This window comes from Hevea brasiliensis, chromosome 5, assembly GCF_030052815.1.
Source record: "Hevea brasiliensis isolate MT/VB/25A 57/8 chromosome 5, ASM3005281v1, whole genome shotgun sequence".
NCBI lineage: Eukaryota > Viridiplantae > Streptophyta > Magnoliopsida > Malpighiales > Euphorbiaceae > Hevea > Hevea brasiliensis.
The window spans coordinates 16,254,313-16,276,788 of NC_079497.1; the positions used below are offsets into that span (position 1 = coordinate 16,254,313).

The 22,476-nt window shown below is 33.3% G+C and overlaps 1 protein-coding gene across 1 annotated transcript; it reads right to left on the reverse strand.

The window, feature by feature from the left end:
- Window positions 1–19,755: 19,755 nt before the first annotated feature.
- LOC110633329 (tropinone reductase homolog At5g06060-like) lies at window positions 19,756–21,883 on the reverse strand. Its single transcript, XM_021781890.2, has 5 exons — window positions 21,739–21,883; window positions 21,429–21,636; window positions 21,058–21,274; window positions 20,874–20,986; window positions 19,756–20,149 (listed from the first exon to the last, which is right to left on the reverse strand). Exons 1-5 carry the CDS (start codon window positions 21,822–21,824, stop codon window positions 19,955–19,957), a joined length of 819 nt encoding a protein of 272 aa, XP_021637582.2. The 5' UTR covers window positions 21,825–21,883; the 3' UTR covers window positions 19,756–19,954.
- Window positions 21,884–22,476: the final 593 nt, after the last annotated feature.

Genomic DNA, 22,476 nt, shown 5'->3' on the forward strand with positions numbered 1-22,476 from the left:
ATTGATGAAACATCTACAACTGTTCCTCATAGATCAACCAAGGTATCTCACCCACCAGTGAGATATGGTTTCCTTCATGAAGAAGAACAAGAGTTGTCTACTCATGAAGAAGTAGATCATTGAGATGATCCACTTACCTATGAAAAAGCTATATCAGATATAGACTCTTCAAAATGGATTGATGCTATGAAATTCGAGATTGATTCCATGTATAAGAATCAAGTTTGGGATCTTGTTGACCCACCTGAAGGTATTGTACCTATAGGGAACAAATGGGTTTTCAAGAAGAAAATTAGTTTTGATTGAAAGGTAAAGACCTATAAAGCAAGGCTAGTAGCGAAAGGGTTTCGCCAAAGGTAAGGAATCGACTATGAGGAGACTTTCTCACCTGTTGTCATGCTTAAATCAATTAGGATTCTATTAGTAATAGCTGCATACTATGATTATGAGATTTGGCAAATGGATGTTAAAACAACTTTTTTCAATAGATACATTGAAGAAAACATTTTCATGGAACAACCTAGGGGTTTTGAATCCCAAGATAGTTCCAAGGTATGCAAGCTAAAGTGATCCATTTACGAGTTGAAACAAGCTTTGAGGAGTTGGAATATCCATTTTGATGAAGCCATTAAGTCATTTGGTTTTATAAAAAATGAGAATGAGCCATGTGTATATAAGAAGGTTAGTGATAGTGCTATCACTTTCCTTGTCTTACATGTGGATGACATTCTGTTGATGGGTAATGACACAGGTATGTTGACAACTGTAAAGGTATGGTTGTCAAATACATTCTCCATGAAAGACTTAGGGGAGGCAACCTATATTCTTGGGATTCGCATATATAGAGATAGAGCGAAAAGAATAATTGGTTTATCCCAAAGTCTATACTTGGAAAAGGTGTTAAAGAGGTTCAACATGTTTGATTCCAAGAGAGGATTGTTACCAGTGAGACATGGTATCCACCTTTCTAAAGAGATGTCTCCTAAGACACCTGAAGAAAGAGATAAAATGGCCAGGATTCTATATGCTTCGGCTATTGGAAGTTTGATGTATGCAATGTTGTGTACTAGGCCAGATATTGCATATGCTGTTAGTTTAACTAGCAGGTATCAATCCAATCCAGGTTTGGAACACTGGATAGCTATTAAGAATATCCTTAAGTACTTGAGAAGAACTAAGGATTTATTCTTGATATATGGAGGTGGTGACTTGCAATTGGATGGTTATATTGATTCTGATTTCCAATCAGATATCGATGATAGAAAGTCTACCTCTGGATATGTGTTCATTTGTAATGGAGGTGCAATTAGTTGGAAGAGTTTCAAACAGAGTACGACTGCAGATTCCACTACTGAGGTTGAGTATATTGCTGCATCAGATGCTGTAAATGAAGCTGTTTGGATAAAGAAGTTCGTGACAGAATTTGCAATAGTTCCTTCCATTGAGTCAGTAGTTTCACTTCACTATGACAATAATGGAGCGGTCATACAGGCTAAGGAAACCCGGTCTCACCAGAAATCCAAACACATAGAAAGGCACTACCAAATTATCAGAGAAATAGTTGGGCGAGGTGATGTAGCCATGCAGAAAATAGCATTAGCTGAAAATCCAGCTAATCCATTCACTAAGCCTGTGTCACAAACTCAGCTAGACCGACATTTTGCGAAGATGGGTCTAAGATATTGTAATGAATGGCTCTAGTGCTAGTGGGAGATTGTTAGTAGTATGCCCTAGAGCATATCATTTAGTATGTATCTTGTACATGTTTTATTAATAAAAGGCATTTTCACTTTTCCATTTACATAATATATTTATATGTAATAGAAAAGGTCCATTGATATTTTATCAGAAATTCTATTCTTAAGTTGTTAAGAATATGAGTGACAGTATTTCTAGCACAAAGTATCACAAATTGGTTCACAATCGAGGATACTTCACAATAACGACATGACTTATCCAAAAATATTGTAATTATGTTTGTTCCCAAGTTATTTATATGAGATGTAAATAAGATGGAATGATGAGTCTCATGCCATATAACAAACATGATAGGCACTTATACATGATAAGTAGGCCGAACCAGTGACATTTATGACAAGCACATGGAGTTTACTCATGTCAATGTATTGTCATAAATCATATCAGTGCATATAATCTTTAGACTTGAGATAGCACAGTTATCTTATATATAGGTGGTTTGAGTTTGATACTACTTTTATACTTGTACTGTGTATGGGTATATGGGCATGTGTTGGCTCCTACTAGTTATATATGGAGGTAGGTGTTAATCAAGATGAAATCTGTTACCCTAAGTAAATAGGGGTAAAATCCTATGTTCATTTAATTGTTCTTGATGTTTCAAGTTCCTGGCTAGGACAGATAGATTTAATCAGAAAAGAGTTTCCGATGAGAAAATCTTTTTAATCAAAAACTGGAACTAAAAAAGAACATAATATTCATAGCAAATGGGGTTTGACATAAACCATGACTCCAACTCGAATTGGGATTTTGTAACAGAGAGATTCTAGTGCATGGTAACATATGATTATAGGTTCATTTAAGGTAAACCTTATTACTAGTTGGGTGGCTATGGCATGCTATGCTAGGTGTTAACCATAGTCTATGAGATGCCTAAAATGATTTAGAGAAATCATCTATGGTAAGAAAGAGTTCTGATGATATTAAGAGTTAATATCATATCTCATTACCAATTAGTGATGAGCCTAGTAAGTCACACACATACACAAGTAATCACCAAGTTAAGAGTAATTTAATTAATTAATTAAAGAGTTTAATTAATTAATTAATTAGGTTTGATTTGCAATTAGATTGCAAAGTCCCTAGTATGGCTTGAAACCATATCTAGGTTATTGGATGTATAGTATAAGTTAAATTTGTATTTAAAGTGTTTAAATATGAATTTAATTATGAGAAATTAATTAATAGAGATTAATTAATTAATTTATATTTGATATAAATTGATTAGAAGAAGAGAAATAATTATTTTGGGTTGAGAACTCAAAATTAAGACACCGGAGTATTTTGGTCATTTCATAGGGTGACATGTGACACCATGAGATGGTGACACATGGCACTACATATAAGCTTGCCAATTGTCTTTTAATCATGTAAGATGATTAAAGTCAAGATTAAATCTAAGTTTGACACTTGGCACAATGTGATTGGGTCAATTAAACTAAGAGCCAATCAGAAGGTGACATGTGGCAAGGATTTTAAGTGGTGACCTAGCTATATAATGTGTTGTTATGAAAGAGTAAAATTACAAACTGTTGTTCTTCATAGGTGCCGCCGCCCTTGGAGTGCTCTTCCTCTCTTCTTCTTCATGTCTCATCAATTCAAAGAGAATTGCCAACATTCTCTTGAATTAAATTTGCTAGAAATCGTTTCTAGTATCCTGTATATATCTATAATCTCTCTAAAGGCAAAACCTGAATTTCTAATTGATTGGAAAGGCTTGAGAAGCTATTCAAGGGGCTGCCATTGATGATCTTAGTGTGGACAAGCTAGAGGGACAACATCTGGTGTCCTATGTGCATCCCAAAGGTGCAAAACACAACTGCAGTGCATCAAAAAGGTTAATGCACTTATTCTTGATTTATCTAGGGTTCTAATGAATTAATCTGTTAATTCTAAAATCTTAAATGGCAAATGTAGATCCAAAAACATATTAAAAGAGTTTTAATATGCTGTTTAACATTGAAATCAAATAGATAAACAATGAATCTTGCATGATGCATGACACCCTAGAAGAAAAATTTTGAATTCAATTATCTAAACTTATATTTTTCATGCTTTCGCTCCTTCACTTCCTAGCCAAAAAGTCATCCAACTAGTCATTAAGAGATTGGAGTGTTAAGAGAGAGTTATAGGATAAAAGGTAGTCAAGTGATATCTCACCAATCCTAGAATAAAATTTCTAAACCTTTCAAGGTAAAATACTAGCTTGTACCTGAAAAGAGAAATGATTAGGCATTCTTTGATTAAAACCCTCTTATTTTAAACTTTTGACCCTCCTTTAATTAAAATTAACCCTTGCAAACCCCTTTGAGCCTACATTATTCCTAATTTTTCTTGAAACCCTCATTTCTACCTAGCCAATAAGCCAAACACTCTAACCCTTTCTATGAGAATAATCATTTATAGAATTTCGTACACTAAGAAAAATAAATAAAAATAATAATATTTATACAAATAAGATATATGTTATTGAAAAGGAAAAGAAATGCATACCATTTTGTCAAAGTGTTAGTATATATATATGCTTTTTATTATTGTTATTCAAATTGAAAGAAATCCACCCAAGTTAATGAAAGGAAATGAGTTTGGGAATGGTATTTTTAGAGACAATCATCAAGAGAAAATACAAGATACAAATTTAAAGGATAAAAGTAGTCCCTTATTTTGTGTATTTTGTAGAATATGCTAGCACTTAGTCATTTTTAGTGAGAGTTTCCTTTTTTCCTTTTCATTATATATATTTTATGGTTAAAAGAAAAGAAAAGAAAATAATATACCTTATGTTTTCGAGATTGGATATATTCTCATGCTTTGAATCTTTTTTACCATTTTTTTTTGTTAACTTCATGTAACACCCTTATGTTCGGTAGTGCGTTCTACTGTTCCGGTGACTAGTGTCGGTCCGGACATCTAGGATGCCTAGAACTATATTTAATTGTTAATGAGGAGACATAAAATAATGAAATACAAGAAAAGAAAATACAAGAAAAACAAAGGAAAAATAATAGCAATGAAATGTAACCAAGTTAAACAATCCAAAAACTGTAGCGATGGGTGACCGCACGGGGAAGTTACGGCACAGGCAATAGCCGACCCCAGGACTGCAGGGAACCCTCAGAATTTAGTTTCAAGACATAGTTAAAGACTTATTGAAGTATAAATGTCATTAGAAATATCAAAGAAAAATTAATTAATTAGTACAAAGAAAAACGAAAAATCGAGAAACCGATAAAAATCGGTGTTACAGAAAAAGCCGAAAAGCAACCCGAATATGGGCATTGTGGTCAATTGACATCCCGAGTTGCCTTTTGACCTAAATGTCTATTAAAAATAAGTAGTATTAAATTTTTAAATGCCATGAAAATAAGAAATATTATACATAATGTAATTAAAAGAATTATGAGGGCATTATAGCAATTATGATAACCTTGGATTAATATAATGTTAATCACACTTAGTGGAACTTAGTGGAGGATTAGTGGGAGTATTTAAACACACAAGAGGACAAGAATACAACCACTTTCACCTTCATCTTCTTCCTTGAGCCGCCTTGCCGAATTGTTCTCTCCATTTTCCCTCCATGGCCGGCCACCCATGCAAGCTCCAATCTTCACTTTCAAGCCATAATTTCTTATAAGTCCCTTCCTTAAAAGTGAGCCTCATATCATGGGCAGTAGATAGGCAGCAAAAAGAAAGGAATTTGGTAAGATTTTAAGAAGCTTCAAAAGTGATAAGTGTGTATTTTTCAATCTTGCTTCATTAAACTTTGAGTGGATATTGTAGGGAATTGTTTTGTGGAAGAAATTTTGAAGTTTGATGGATTAATGGTGAACCTCCATTTCGGTAGCCATGGAAACTCACTATTTGTAGCTTGTTTTTACTTGTTTATGGTTGTTTAAGATGTTGGTACAAGTGTTTATGTATATAGAAATAATTTGGATAATGTATACTAAGTGTATGTGTGATAGTGCACTTGGTTTTGGAAGCTTGGAAGCTATTTGAAGGAGATGTGCAAATCGGCAACTTTAAAGTGTAGTTTAAAATGTGTTGTTTCATGGTTTGGTTTATTGAATTATGTTGTTATTGATGGCAGCATGTATATGTGTCTAATGGTTTGGAATTGGGTATGTAAATGGGGTATGTTCATGTGGTTAAATAGTGTAAATGGACTTTGGAAAATTCTGTGTTATAGTGTGCATATTGAGAATGGTTACAAGCTGGCCAAAATGACCAAAATATGTTGTTAAATGTGTTAATGGTAAGGTACAAACCAGAATTAGCATGAAGGAAGTAATTTGGTAAGTGTTGAATATGTAATTGGTAAGTGATGAGGAGTGTGTAGTAGGGCAGTGTATGTTTTGGATTAGAACCTTAAGTGTGTGACTCCAATTGGTATGAGACCAATTAGAGGTCAAACTAGGAACAAAAAGTGCTAACTTTCATGAAGAAAGCTTACCTAAATTCTGCCTAGAAGGTGACTTGAAAAATGACAAAATCCGGATTAGTGACTTAAAAGCCTGAAAATTGACCATTTGGATAGCAGTTAGTATTTTGACCATGACTCATTCAAAACAAGTCCAATTGACCTGAAATTTTTACCATGAATAGTTTAGACATAGATCTACAATTCTTATGAAGACACCAAAGCCCAGAAATGGCTAGAACCAAGCCAAATAGCTTGCATAAGTTCAGGTATCAAAACTGGCCGAACCAAAAGTGACTTAAAAATGACCTAAGCCTACCATTTAGTGCATTCTGTCCAGCATTGGTAAATTGACCATATCTTGGTCTACATAACTCAGAATGACCTGAAATTTTGCCCTGCATGCAATAAGACATAGACCTACAAGTTTGTAGTTTGGACTGAAACCCGAAAACTGAGAGAACTAGGTCGTCCGGCTAGGTCAAAATAGTACACCGAAATCCGGTAAATTGCAATAAAATGCAATATACTTGGAAACGAAATTGGTGACATATACCAACACTAAAGGGCTATAAAATGTGACCTATTAGTAACATTAGAATTGACTCACTTAGAGTGCATCAAGGGTCAACATTATAAGTTGACTAATGAAATGAATTGAAGGGAATAGTACTAAGAAAATTTAAATATTGGATTTTATTATTAGAAATAAATTCATTGAGTACTGAAACACTTTAAATTGTGTGTTTCAGTTGAAAATGATATTGAAAAGCATAAGGAACACTGAGTTAGGGCCAAGAGGCATATATCAAAGGTCTGTGCATAATACTTTTTATATTCACTGCTTTTACTAGAAAATTTATTTGAAGAAATGAGTTATGAATAATTTTTTATTGTTTTAGCTTTGGGAATATTATTTGGAAATTATTGTGTTGCCTACTTTACAAATGGAAATTTTGAGATAAAATATGATTTGTGATTTGTATGAAATATTTAAATATTGTGATTTGGAATTGTTTTGATTCACACTTGGCATGACAATATTACTATGTTCCTCCTCCATTAATGGGGTGAGTGTGATTATATTCCTCCCTCTTTGACTTGTCAGTCTGAGGTGAGTGTGGATGAGTATTCATTATCTAGCTAGCTTCCTCCCTCATTGATTTTGATTATTGGGGTGAGTGTGCCTTGTCCTGGTGTACACACGGCATGTTTGGAAAAGTTTGTGTCATAACCTAAATTGTGTTATTGATTGGCAAACTGTGTTATTTAGTTATTTGATCAAATTGTATTATTGATTGGCAAAACTGTGTTATTCAGTTATTTGATCAAATTGTGTTATTGATTGGCAAAACTGTGTTATTCAGTTATTTGATCAAATTGTGTTACTGATTGGCAACACTGTGTTATTCAATTGTTTGATTAAATTTGTGTTATATGAGCTTTGAAAAATTGTGAATGTTTGGATTGTAAATTGTCAACAAAAGTTTTTCATACCGCATTTTAAATTGTTATTGTGCACCACTGAGTAAATTTTACTCAACGATAGCTTTTTCATTGCTGTCGCAGGTAGACAGACGGACAGAGCAGCAGAGCAGGCTACTTGTACCACATTTTGAGATTTTGCCGGGTATATCGAGTATACCATATTGTGTAGTTTTGTTATAATGTATGTGCACTATATGTATATATTGTACTTAGTCTTGAGCAGTTGTAAACTAAAATTATAAATTATTTGGCCTGTAAAAGTATTGTGATAAATTTATCTTATCTCAGTTTTTTAGAAACACTGGAAAATTGATTGTTGAACTGAGTTGATAATGTTGAGAAATTTATTGTGTTGAACAAATTATTGGAGTTTGGGATTGAGGAATTATATATTTGAAGTGCTTTTTACATGTTTTTGAAGAACTGTTTTATTCAAAATACAGATGGCACTCTGTCAAAATTTTTACAGAAATTATTAATTCTTCAAATGTGTTATTTGGTTTCACTTTAGTAAAAGAAAATTTTTAAAACCTGTCAATAGTGCTCACCACTATAAAAAGAAGTAAGAAAAGTTTTAAAATCCCTTGTAGTGTATTTAATGGGTTATCAGTAGACGAAGTTGGTAATTCATTAGGTATACTATGGGATCATGTTATGCCTTATGGAGGGGTAGGGTGTGATACTTCATTTTAAACCCCTTAGCGCCATTACATCCCTAAAAAGACCTTTGATCTCTTAATTGTGCTTACTTCATTAGTGGAGATAGGGATAGGAAGTTTGCCTATGGGATTTGGAATTTATTCCTTCACTTATCAATTTCGATCATTCTATATAGAGGCACTTTGGCAATTGATTGTTCTAGAGTTGTTTCTGAGCTTGACTTTCTCTTTTTGATTGGTTGGTTTGGGAACTTTGGATGAATAATTGATTTTAGGCTAAGCAATGAAAATTTGGGTAAGTATTAGATTCTTTGCACCTTGAAGGATGGGTATATGGATTATTGGTATGCCTAAATGTGAGTTAGATTGCTTTAATAGGTGATTTTCATAAACTCTATGGACAAGGCACCCCAAAATTGCATTAAATTTTAAAGTTTGCTTGAGGACAAACAAAGATTCGATTTTAGGGGTATTTGATATATGCATTTCATATAGTCATTTAGGTTAAGTTTCATAGTCATTTTATCCTTTTGTTAGGCATTTTTAGTTAATTTTCTTAGTTATTTAATTAATTTTTCATAATTATCAAATTTTGGATTAATTTATAATTTTACTTTTGTTATAGATAAAATGGTTTTTTGAGGGACTAAAAGGTAATTGCACAAGTGAGGAGTGAATTCCAGGTCTAAAGTGTAAAAATGAAGCCTAGAATTGAAGATTTTTTGAAGGCTAATGAAAGCTGCATAAAGAGATGCATAGCCAATGCAGCTTCTGCCTAGAAAATCAAAGAAATTCTTAAGTTGCTGAAAGTTGCATAGCTTAGTGCATAGGCTATGCACCATCTTATGCAAGAGACCGGAGAAGTATTGCAAGTCAGCTGAAATGTGCATAGCTTCCTGCATAGCTTATGCACCTTCATGGAGGATGAACTCAAGCTTGACAAAACATGTATAGCTTCATGCATAGGTTATGCAATAGCTTATGCAGTTGACCGAAAAATCTCCCAAGCTTGCTGAAATGTGCATAACCTTCCGCTTAGACTATGCACTTGCTTATGCACCTTCACGGAAACTCTTTGAAGCTTACTAAAACATGCATAGGGACTTGCATGGCCATGAAAATCTGTCTTCACTCATTCTTTCCAATTCTGACTATGCATAAGATGCTGCATGGGCAAAATTCTGGCTATGCAATTCCTCATTAATTGGCTGAAGAGGTAAGATTTTGTCAAATGTGTATGACCTCATCACACAGCATTTTTAGTCTATTTTAGGGTTTATGTCAAAGGTTCTAAAAGCATTATTACATCATTTTTGCTGAAAGAAGAAAAGATTTGTAAGGGATAAGAAAAAGGAGTAGCCAATCTCATTATTTTTTTCTTCATCTCCGCCATTTTCTATGCTTCTTTTATCGAGTTTCTTCAATTTTAATTTTCGTTTCATCTTTTATTTCTTCTTTTGCTAGAATATTTATATAAAATATGAGTAATGAGTAGTTCTTCTAAGATTCTAAAGTTGGGTATGTAATATTTAAGATATTTTATGGATTTGAGCTCATTAATCTAGATTCCATGGTTATTAATAGGTTTTATCTATTTCTTATGAGCCTAATGACATGCTCAGTGTAAGATCCTATTAAGTATTGCTCATAATCCTTGGTTGAAACACTGAAAGGAGAAAACCCAGTGATAGATAATTAAGAAATTGGACTTAATTAACTTATATATAGAAATAGACTAAGAATTAAGAGGATTAATAGATTGATTAAAGAACCTAATGGGTCTTGGTTAATTTTAACATCATGAAAGTAGGATTTAGTTAACTAAGGTACTCTTTATCTCACTCGAAAGAGTTTTCAAAGGATTTGAGAATTAATCTCCTTGAAATCCATAATTTCCATATATTTGGATAACCAATTTTAAATTCTAAAATAGCTTAAATATGAACCCGTAAACTCTAGAATCACCTTTTTTTTTTATTATTGTTAATTGTCAATTGATTTTGATTACTTGTTACTTTAATTATTGCCATATTGTATTTAGCTAAATTTATTTCTCACAATTCTAGTGAAATTTTCTATTGAAGCATTTTCTTTATTAAATTTACAAATATGTCCTTCAATTCTCAATCTCTTCATTTAAATACTTGTTAGTCCACATTTAGTTTAGATAAGTATTTTTTTATATAAAAAATTCTATTATTATCACAGCTCTTTGAGGGAATGATATTTTTATCTATACTACTTGAGTGACCCGTGCACTTATGGTTGGGCCACATCATTAATTGATGTCTTAAATTGACTAGGCCATTAAAAAACTGTTAGTATACTTAATTTGAGTTTCACATTAGCTGCTATATTATTATTGGAGAAGTCACAAAAAAAAAATCCTAAATTAGAGTTAATGGCTTTAAAAAAACTATGAAGTTTACCAATTTTTGCAATTAAATCCTAAAGTTGACACAATTGCCAATTAAACCCTCACGTTTGATTGATGTCTCAAATTGACTCTACCATTAATAAACTATTAGTATATTTCAACAAACCAGAAATTAGAAGTTAAATTTTATTTTGTAAATACAATTACCTTATTCCATTCTAATCAACCAACACATTTAAGCCAATATTAACAAAACTTATTCTCTCTCTCTCTCTCTCTCTCTCTCTCTCTCTCTCTATCTATATATATATATATATATATATATATATATATCTGTGTGTGTGTGTGTGTGTATGTGTTATATTTGTGGCTTTAAATTTTGGATATGTTTCTCATGGACCCGAATTGTGACCCAACCCTAAAATTTCATGCTGTAACCCGATTGGGATAAAAAGTGAGATCTGTGGTGGTAGCAGAAGGCATGGGCCCGAAGCCCACCACTGATCTCCTTGGGGGTGCGGGAGCAATGCCCCCGCGGCATAAACCAGTATAAATATTGTAATATTCTACCCTTTGCGAAGGAGTTGTGAGATATTCAGGAAACACACTAGAGTTAGGGTTTGAGAGTTCTGATTGATTGTATCTTACTCTTTTCATCATAGTGGAACTTTTTTTCTCTTATCTTACCCATGGACGTAGACCTTAAGATTGAACCATGTTAAATCCTATGTTATTATTCTTCTCTTTTCAATACTGTGTGATTGTGCAATTTGTGTGTGTGCCTTAGATTTGCGTGCTTATTATAACAAATTGGTATCAGAGCTTTGTGTACAAAAGCTAGGGTTTATAGATGGCGTCGTCTTCAACGAAGTATGAGATGGAGAAGTTTGATGGTGGATCGAGTTTCAGTATGTGGAAGATTAAAATTAAATCTTCATTGATCCTATAAGGTCTATGGAAGGCAATTGAGGATAACTTTCCAGAAGGTATGAAAGAGGTGGAGAAGGCTGATCTAAAGGAGAGAGCCTTGAGTGATATTTTCATGAGCGTAACTGATAATGTTCTATACGAGATTGTTAGTGAAAGCTCAACATCTGCGGCATGGAAGAAATTAGAGGAGTTGTACTCTGCCAAATTGCTAACCAACCGCTTATATATGAAGAAAAGGCTTTACAATCTAAGAATGAGCGAAGGTATGTCCATTAAAGAACATCTAAATGAATTCAATTCAATCATTATGTACCTGAAGAATATTGATATTGAGATTGATAGTGAGGATCAGGCCGTTATTGTGTTATGTTCTTTGCCACCCTCCTATGAAACTTTTATTGATACTCTGTTGTATGGGAAAGATAGTATTTCACTAGACGATGTTAGTAATTCTCTAAAATCGAAGGAGTTGAAAATAGAGAAAGATTTGAGGGGGAAGGTTTGGTGAGTAGGGAAAGAACACATTCGAGGGAGGGTTTTTTCAGCAGGAAGAAATCTAAGGCTAGATCTAAGTCAAGAATGAAAAAGGCTAACTGTTTTGAGTGCAGGAGCAAGGTCACTATAGGAGAGACTGTCCTAAGTTGAAAAATAAAAAGGGAAAGCAAGCAGAAAGTTTTGCGAATGTGGTTAATAGTTTTATTGATTCTGATGGTGATGACAGTGCTAGAGAAATTTTATCTGTGAGTTTAGATCATGGACAAAATTCTTTGATTCTTGATGCTGGTACTACTTATAACATGTGTCCACACAGAAACTGATTTGTCACTTACAAATAGATGAGTGGCAAGGTATTTCTAAGCAATGATCATGCATTATCTGTTGAAAGAATTGGTAACATCAGATTGAGGATGTTTGATGGCGTTGTCAGAACTATAGAGTTTTGGCATGTTCCAGGACTAAAGAGGAACCTGATTTCTCTTGGGACACTTGACTCTCATGGATTCAGATACCATGCAGAGAATGGAGTTCTCAAAGTGTGTAAGGGCTCTATGTTACTCATGAAGAGTAGTTTGGTTTCAGCATTGTATTTTCTTCAGGGTAGTACAGTTTCAGGGGAAGCTGCAGTAGCATCCGAAAGCAATAATCAGAATCAGACTCAATTATGGCATGTGTGTCTTGGTCATATGAGTGAAAGAGGATTATCTATTTTAAGCAAACGGGATTTGTTGGATGAGCAAAAAATAGAATCTTTGGACTTTTGTGAACACTGTGTATTTGGCAAACAGACCAGGGTGAAGTTCGATAAAAAGGCAGTGCGCAAGACCAGCGGAACGGTGGATTATATCCACTCAGATCTATGGGGTCCTAACAGAATCCCTTCCAAGAGCAGTGCCAAGTACTTCATGACTTTGATTGATGATTACTCTCGAATGGTGTGGGTGTATTTTCTAAAAACAAAAGATGAGGCATTTTTAACCTTTGTAAAGTGAAAGACGATGATTGAGAAGCAGACAAAAAATAAGGTCAAGCGTCTTAGAACTGATAACGGGTTGGAATTTTGCAATCGTGAGTTCGATGCATTCTGTAGCAATGAAACTATAGCGAGATATCACACTTATACAAGGACACCACAATAGAATGGTATTGCAGAACACATGAACAGAACGCTTTGTGACAAAGCACGAAGCATGCTCTCACATTCAAGCTTGGGAAAGGATTTTTGGGCTAAAACAATTAATACAGCCTGTTTCTTGGTTAATAGATCTCTATCTATAGCTATTGAGTGCAAAACTCCTTTTGAGATATGGTCCGGTTCACCTGCTGATTACTCTCAGCTGTGAGTATTTGGTTGCCCTGCTTATGCTCATGTGAGAGATGGTAAGCTTGAGCCGAGGGCAAGAAAATGCATATTTCTAGGGTATGCATCTGGAGTGAAAGGCTACAGGTTTTGGTGTAATGATCCAAAGTCTCCAGGATTAATTATCAGCAGGGATGTGACATTTAATGAGTCTACTTCATTGGATAGTCAGAGGGAGAAGTCAATAGTAGAATCAGATCACAGTGTCAGAGAACAGGTGGAGCTTGATATTGATACTTCAATAGTTCAGTCCAGTAATTCAGAGGATGAGGTGCAAGATCCTGATCAACAAGAGGATGCACCTGAGCAACTGCAACAGGAACCATATGGCATTGCAATTGGTAGAGAGAGAAGACATATTATAACACTGCAAAGATATGCATATGCAGATTTAGTTGCGTTTGCCTTGTCAGTTGCTGAAACAGTTGATGTGCATGAACCCAACAATTATAGAGAACCTATTTCTTGTTCAGATGCAGATCAGTGGGTCAGTGCTATGAGTGAAGAAATTGAATCTCTTCAGAAGAATCAGACTTGGGAGCTTGTAACATTACCTAAGGGACAAAAAGTGGTAGGTTACAAATGGGTGTTCAAGAAAAAGGAAGGCACTCCAGGGGTTGAAGCACCTCGATATAAGGCATGGTTGGTAGCAAAAGGCTTTACTCAGAGGGAGGGGATTGACTTTAATGAAGTGTTTTCTCCAGTTGTGTAGCACAATTTTATTAGAGTCTTACTTGCTATGGTTGCTCTTCATGATCTAGAGCTTGAGCAACTAGATGTGAAGACAGCATTTTTGCATGGTGAGTTGGAGGAGTAAATTTATATGAGTCAGCCTGAGGGATTTGTCATTCCAATTATGGAAAATCGTGTTTGCTTGCTTAAGAATTCTTTATATGGTTTGAAACAGTCTCCTAGGTAGTGGTATAAAAGATTTGATACATTCATGGTTCGTAATGGCTTTAATCGTAGCTCATAGGAAAGTTGTTGTATCATAAGAAGCTTTCAGATGATTCCTTTGTTTATTTGTTGTTGTATGTGGATGACATACTTATTGTTGCTAAAAGCATGTCATAAATTAACATTCTAAAAAAGCAATTGAGTGATAAGTTTGAGATGAAGGATTTGGGTGCTACAAAGAAGATATTGGGAATGGAAATTACTAGGGATAGAAGTGTTGGGAAGCTTTTCTTATCTCAACAGGCCTATGTTGAGAAAGTGCTTAAGCGTTTCAATATGAATAATGCTAAGCCTTTGATTGTTCCATTTGCTGCCCATTTCAAGTTATCTGCAGACATGTCACCCAAAACAGATGAGGAGATGGAGCACATGTCCAGTGTTCCCTATTCAAGTGTTGTTGGTAGCATCATGTATGCTATGGTATGCACCTGACTTAACATTTCACATGCAGTTAGTATTGTGAGTAAATACATGGCGTGTCCTGGGAAAGAGCATTGGTGGGCAATGAAATGAATTTTGAGGTATTTGAAGGATACTATAGATGTTGGTTTGACATTTGACAAAGCCAAGATGAGTGATTCAGTTGTTGGCTATGTGGATTCAGATTTTGCAGGGGACTTAGACAAGAGGAGATCTTTGACATGTTATTTGTTTACTCTTTCTGGAAGTTGTATCAGTTAGAAGGCAACATTGCAAGCTACAGTTGCTTTGTCTACCATAGAGGCTGAATATATGGCCTCAGCAGAGGCAATAAAGGAAATTTTATAGTTACAAGGTTTGGTGGGTGATCTTGGGTTGATAAAGAATAAGGAAACAGTGTTTTGTGACATCCAGAATGCAATACATCTCATAAAGATTCAGATATACCATGAGTGAACTAAACACATTGATGTCAGATATCACTTCATTCGGGACATTATATCTCAGGAGACTGTAGCTGTGCAAAAAGTCTCTATACATAATAATCCAGCAGATATGATGACCAAGGGAGTCCTAGTCAATAAGTTTAGGCATTGCCTAGACTTGGTTGGTATTTGTAGTGTCAGTAATACCCTTGCGAGGGCCTATGATAAGACAGAGTGTTTTTGTGGTTATTTTGTTGATGATAGAGGAAATTAAGGCCAAGGGGAAGATTTGTCATATTTGTGGCTTTGAAATTTGGATATGTTTTTCATAAACCCGAATTTGTGACCTAACCTGAAAGTTTCGCGTTGCAACCTGATTGGGATAAAAAGTGAGATCTATGATGGTAGCGAAGGGCATGGGCTAATAGGCTCGGGCCCGAAGCCCACCACTGATATCCTTAGGGGTGCGGGGCCAATGCCCCCGCGGTATGGACTAGTATAAATATTGTAATATTCTACTCTTTGCGGAAGAATTGTGAGATATTCGGAAAACAAACTGGAGTTAGGGTTTGAGAGTTTTGATTGATTGTATCTTGCTCTTTTCATCATAGTGGAACTTTTTCTCTGGTCTTGCCTGTGGACGTAGACTTTACGGTTGAACCACGTTAAATCCTGTGTTATTCTTCTTCTCTTTTCAATACTGTGTGATTGTGCGATTTGTGTGTGCCTTAGATTTGCGTGCTTGTCATAACAATATATATATATATATATATATATATATATATATATATATATACACTAGAAAAATAGCAAAATAAAACAAAATTAAGTTCTTCCTCCTCTACATAGTCAAGTCTTTCTTCAAATAAATTATTTCATTATTTAATTTTTATTTGTCTTTGTCAACACTTCAATTTTGCTCTGCAAATCATTAATCGGTATATTATTTGGATCACACTTTTACTAAGCTACATCTATTTCTTAGTGATTTTGTTGTTCTTCTAACTCTGTAACTTTTTCCTTAAGAGTATTTTTTTTTAGATGAAAGATCATGTTTTACCTTATGATCAGAATATATTAATTAAAACAATTTGGTAAGACATTTTGTCACTTAGTAGGGTGTGAATTGAAGAGAAATTATTCCATGTAATTGTTGTATATATTGTAGATAGAATTTTTTTTTTTTTTTTTTTGAAATGCAAAAAACGAGGGCCCTTGGGGTATGATGGTTATAACCCCTTTAGGCCTGAGGTATGGTGTCACCAGTTAACATTCTCGATTTGACCTAATCCAATAAGAAGAGACCTACCATCGAATCTGAGATGACACCCGTGAGATGCAGCATTAGGCTATTGGCTGCCGACTCGTTCATATTTCTAAGTAGAGATAATATTTGGTCATTAATACTGGTGTGGGGAGTCAAAATTGGAGTGGGACAAGGCCATCTCACCAAGTTAACTATTAGACTATTAATCATTGATTATGATGGAACTCACATAAAAATTACCATAATCAATAGTTAAATGCGACTGTTATATATACAATAGTTGTATTCTAAAACTTTCGTAAATTGAAGCATAATAAATAGACTTTTTTTTTTCATATTGAATTGGGGTATTGTTATTCTTCTCTATCATATGTTCCATATGGCATGGATGAAAGATAGTTGTGTTTAACCAAAAGCAATTGAAATGGGAAATTGTACATACGAAGGAAATCATTAAAATCAAGGTGCAGTTTGTAAACCTGCTTTCCAGATTCAGTAAAGAAGTTCAGATTAGCCCTGGAGGAACTGCATTAACGAGAATGTTGTCCTTAGCCCACTCACATGCCATGTTCTTTGTAATTTGAAGTCCTGGCTATTGCGCATACTCTAGGTTTACCTGATCTTGTGTTGGCCCCAAGATTTTGTGATGTAGGCGCTATTGCCACACCAATCTACTATTTTCTATTGCTTATGGCCTGATTGTTTCGAAGCTGCTCTTTTTGGAATCCTCGGGTTTTGCTTCTCTCTCTTCGCTTGGCATTGCAGGTCCTATTGCTTGGATTTTTATTCGAAGACCTCTCTTTGGATACGCTGCTGCACTTTCCGCTGGTTGCTTCTGTTTTATACTTTTGGTGTTTTGGTCTGTGTTTTAGCAATTTTTTTCTTGTTCTATGGTGGTTGTTTCTTGTACCTCGGTGGTCTGTCTCTCTTGTCCCTTAATAAAATATATTGCTCATAAAAAAAAACAAAATAGCTACAATACCGGAATTGAAGGAAATATTTATCATGCTTCCAGGGACGGATCCATAAGGGGCGCATTGAGCCCCTAAAATTTCAAAAAATATTAGGAGTATATTAATAATTTGAAACTTGTAAGTATAAAAATTTAATAATAATAATAATTTAGAAAAAAATAAAATAAAATCAGTAACCCATTAATCTAATAACCATTTTACTTCAATTCGTTTAATTTTAGCAAAAATTTTCTATTATATTAAATTAATTTTTGGTAAATCAATTAAAAGTGATTAATTTTAATGTATCATATTTCTAAAAAATGCATTTTCTCTCTAATTTATATTATAATATTTAAATGAATAATTTTTTTCTTAAATAATTTAATATAATCGATTTGTACAAAATTTGGAGGTTATGAGTGTATATATATAATTTTAGTGAAAATTGTATCTAATTTCTATTTTTTTCTCCAACATCAAAGTTTGGGTAGTTAAAAAGCAATTGATATTTGATATGATATTGAAAATTTTGAACTATAAACAAATTTACTAATATGAAATATTTTAGTAAATTATGCCAAGTTTTACATTATTGTAGTCTTAATTTTCAATTCCAATGTTTTGTTAACTTTGATATTATATTTAAATTGATGAGATATTGACAATGTCTTCAAAAAAAATGAAGAACATATATAAAAAAAATTATTGTAATATAATTTTGATAATTTATTGGATTTTGTAATAATAATTTTATCTATTAATAAAAATTTTTATTATATATATATATATATCATTTTTAAAAGTAATATATATTTTTAGTTGGGCCTAACTAAAATTTTTGGGTCCTTTATGCTTCCATATCCAGAAGCCCTAGAGAGAGGATATCAAAGTTGACAAGAATGAAAAACTGACTAAAATTGGTGCAATTTACCAATGGATTTAACTTAAAAAAAGGGTGGGCGTTTTTTTTTTCTCTAAAATTTATCAACGAATTTCAATTCTATAAGTGATTGGTCAAATTACAAAAGAGGGTACTTAATTGATTGGTCAATCGGAGAGAGTATTGATCAAATTATAATTTAATTCATTTTAATTCAAGTTTATATAAAGATTGAGTTAGTTATACATCAAAATAATTAGTCAATTTAATGTTGTAACCTAATCACTTAATTATATATTACACTTTTACTTCATATTCTTATAATGTGGGATTCCCAACATGTACTCTTAATTTTTAATTTCAAACATTTTACCAATGATTTTGAAATTGTCGATAAATTATGCACACATTTTTTCATGTCAAATAAATTACCAACGAAATTAAAATACATCGATAAATTACCAACATAGTCAAAATTTACAAATGATTTAATTTTCGTTAGTAAATTATGCAGTTAGTCTTTTATGTGAAATAATTTATCAATAAATTTTAAATTCACTGATAAATTACTAATGAATTTTTAAATCTGTTAGCAAATTGTACACTAATCAATGAATTTAAAATATGTTAGTAAATTGTTTACCAATTTTTTTTATCAAACAATTTACTTATAGACTCAAAATCTATTGGTAAATTACCAATGGATTTAAATATGTTGGCAAATTGTGCATCCATTCTTTTATGTCCAACAATTTAGCAAGATTTAAAAATTAGTTAGTAATTTACCAACAGATTTAAAAACCCATTGGTGATTTATCAATAAATCTTAAATCCATTGGTAAAATCTATTGTTATATCAGATGATTTTTGTAGTGGATACCTGTGGAAGCTTAGGAGATCTAATTTTGTAAATGGGTTGTAAAAAGAGTTAGTAGGGAGAAATTGTCAAAATTGGAGTTTTGCGAAAAAGTATGTAGATTTTGTGGTGAGCTACTATAAATTCTTGGATTTAATCATTTTCTCTTCCTTTTTAACTCTTAAAATCCAAAACTTTTGATTTGATTTATTGTCGAGTTTTTGCTGAGCTTAATCAAATATAAGTGGATAATATTTAGTTCTTATGTGGTTATTTATAATCAATGAATCAGCTTATTTGGTTAGTTAGCATTGAGCTATAATCATGTTTTATCTGATCTTTCCTATTATAAATCGCCAAGAGCATATTTCTTACTTTTAATACTGCAATTAATTGAGTTGATTATTATGCATTATTATTACTCTTTATCACTGCATAAACACATACAAAAGAGGGTACTTAATTGAATTTTTTAAAAGGCTAAAAGTAAGGACCAGAAAATCTAAAAAATGTCGAATTCACCCTTTTAAATACCTCTTTAAATAAATTAAAGACAACAAAAATATAATTTATTTAAAAAAAGAAAAAAGAAAAAATTCCTCTGCATAACAAATGAAGAAAATGGAACCTAAATGATCTTGGTTCTTCTCCAACCTGAAACCTTATTTGTGTTTGTATAGCTTGCCTAGAAAATAAAGGTTTAGTTAATGTTTGGGTGGCAGAAACCATTGACGGTGAATCCTCCATCAACAACAATAACCTGACCGGTGATAAATGAAGCAGTAGGGAAGCAAAGGAATGCCACCATTGATGAAATCTCGTACGGCTCTCCAGGCCGAGAAATGGGAGTTTGAGTGATATATCTATTCAAAAATCCTGCAACTTCAGGAAATTCCTGCAAAAAGAGGAATATAGATCTAAGGTGAAGCTCTAGGTGATAATAATAATAATAATAATAATAATAATAATAATAATAATAATCTTCTTGTTTTGCAGTGCAATAGGTTTTGGAAATTCAAATAGATTAAAATCCAGGCTCCATCAAAAAGATCAGACATCGTCAAGTGTCCCATCTATTTTTTTTTAATTATTACTATTTTATTTAATTGACTCCAACTGAGATTTAAACTCGAAAACTTAATATCTTGGAGAAAAATTTAGTATAACCGAACCAAAACTCATTAGAGTGCAACAGTCTAGTTTATTGATGAAAATATCAGTGCTAGTCAATATGGGACATCTTGGGAACAAATGGCTAAAGTATCTTTCCCTCAGCCTTTCTTAGAGAGAATCCCACTTGAAACGCACTTAATTACCTACTTGGAAATAGCCAGTATGGACTGGTCAAGTCTTGTATGCGGCTTCTATGTAATAATTTTTAATTATTCAATGGTTAGAATAAAGATTAAAGATCATGTTTTACCTTAGAGTCAGAATTTATTAATTAAACCAATTTGGAAAGACATTTGGCTATTTGGTGGGGTGCGAATTATGGTGCTCTTTCGCTACCTATTGGGGTGTGAATTGGAGTATACCAGATAGATCTTTTTCTGCGGATTGAATTGGGAAATTGTACATATGAAGAAAGTTACTAAAATCAAAGTGCAGAGTTTGTAAACCTTTCCAAAGTCATAGAGAGAAGTTCTGATTAGCCCTGGTGAAACTGCATTAACTCGAATGTTGTCCTTAGCCCACTCACATGCCAAGTTCTTTGTGATTTGATTTACTGCACCTGAGCAAAGTAAATTAATTTAGTGTCAATTGCAAGCAAAATAAAATAAAAAATAAAAAAATAAAATTTACCTTTCGAGGCTTCATAGACAGAAAGAGAAGGGATAGCTAGCAAGCTGGAATTGGAGGAAATATTTACAATACTTCCATATCCAGAAGCCTTAAAGAGAGGATACGAAAGTTGACATAGATGAAAAACTGACACAAAATTGGTGCTCATTATACGGGAAATGTCTTCAGCAGTATACTCTACAGCATCTTTGATCATACCTTTTGCAGCGTTATTCACCTATAAAACCAGAATTCCAACTCTTAAACTCTCTCTCAAGTTTATGATCGAAAGCAATTTAAGAAAAAATGAAAAGAAAAGCTTCTGGTACACTGTCTTCTTCCATTGACAAATTCAGGACTCTTTAATTTTCATAAGATTTAATTAATCTTACAAGAATGTTGAGCTTTCCGTGAAAGATGGAGGAAACAGTCTCCATGAGTTTCTCCCTTTGGTCTGTATAAAAAACGTCGCATACAGACCCAGTTACTTTGAAACCTTTGTTTTTCCATTCTTTTAAACACTGATCAAGCTCCTCTTGGTTGCGTGAACACGTGTGCACCGCCACCTCAAATCCTGCTAATTCTTCTACTATAGCATGCCTAAACACACATAGCCATGCAGAAAGCATTAGGAAAAGATGAAACTGCATGCATTTAAGTGAAAGAAAAGAAATTAGAAGGAAAAAGAAAAAGGTTACTCACCCCATGCCTCGGGTGCCCCCGGTAACTAGAGCAGTCATTCCCTTGAGTGACCATCTCTTTTCCCTAAAATTGGGTACATCCGCCATGAATTTTCTCGAGCGGCGAAGTGGGTGTGTGTTTTTCCCTGATACAGTAAATAACACGATACCTTGATTGGGGATATTATTCCGTTTAATGAACGGTTACCCATTTATAGGCAAGGCAGGGTTAGGTTTGTTTTCTTTTTCTTTTTTTTTTTTAATAAATCTCTGATGCAGCATGCTTCTTGGAAAATTCTTTAATTTTTGGGTATGCGGCTTCATTTCACATCTAATCAGTATAATATTATCACATAAATGAGTGACAGAAATTTATACAATTTTATAATATATTGACCAAATTTATTTTTTAAACATAAAATTAAAATTGGTAAAATATATGTTGTCCCAAAATAGTCCAAAAGGGGGTTGAATTGGACTTAAACAATTTTTTGGCCCTTGCTTGTAGCCTAATGAAAAATTGTGGCTTTTTTCAACTAGGTACTCCTTTATTTATAGTGAAAGTGATATGTATTTCAATAATGTGTCCCTAAATTGCAATTCAAGCTTCAATCAATATTTATAGCAATTTTTGACATAACATGCATCACAAAATATTCAACTAATTTCTCAACCTACTCAATATATCTTTAAGTATATCAACTCAATATCTTCAATCAACATTCAATATTATGCATAGAAATTAAATTACATAAAAGTA

Bases quoted from the DNA above. Each gene is read 5' to 3' on its own strand.
- LOC110633329 (XM_021781890.2), bottom strand. From the start codon at position 21,824: ATGGCGGATGTACCCAATTTTAGGGAAAAGAGATGGTCACTCAAGGGA. The intron at 21,637-21,738 runs GTGAGTAACCTT...ATGTGTGTTTAG, and splicing joins GGGGGCACCCGAGGCATGGG to GCATGCTATAGTAGAAGAAT. The intron at 21,275-21,428 runs GTAAGATTAATT...CTGGTTTTATAG, and splicing joins ACGGAAAGCTCAACATTCTT to GTGAATAACGCTGCAAAAGG.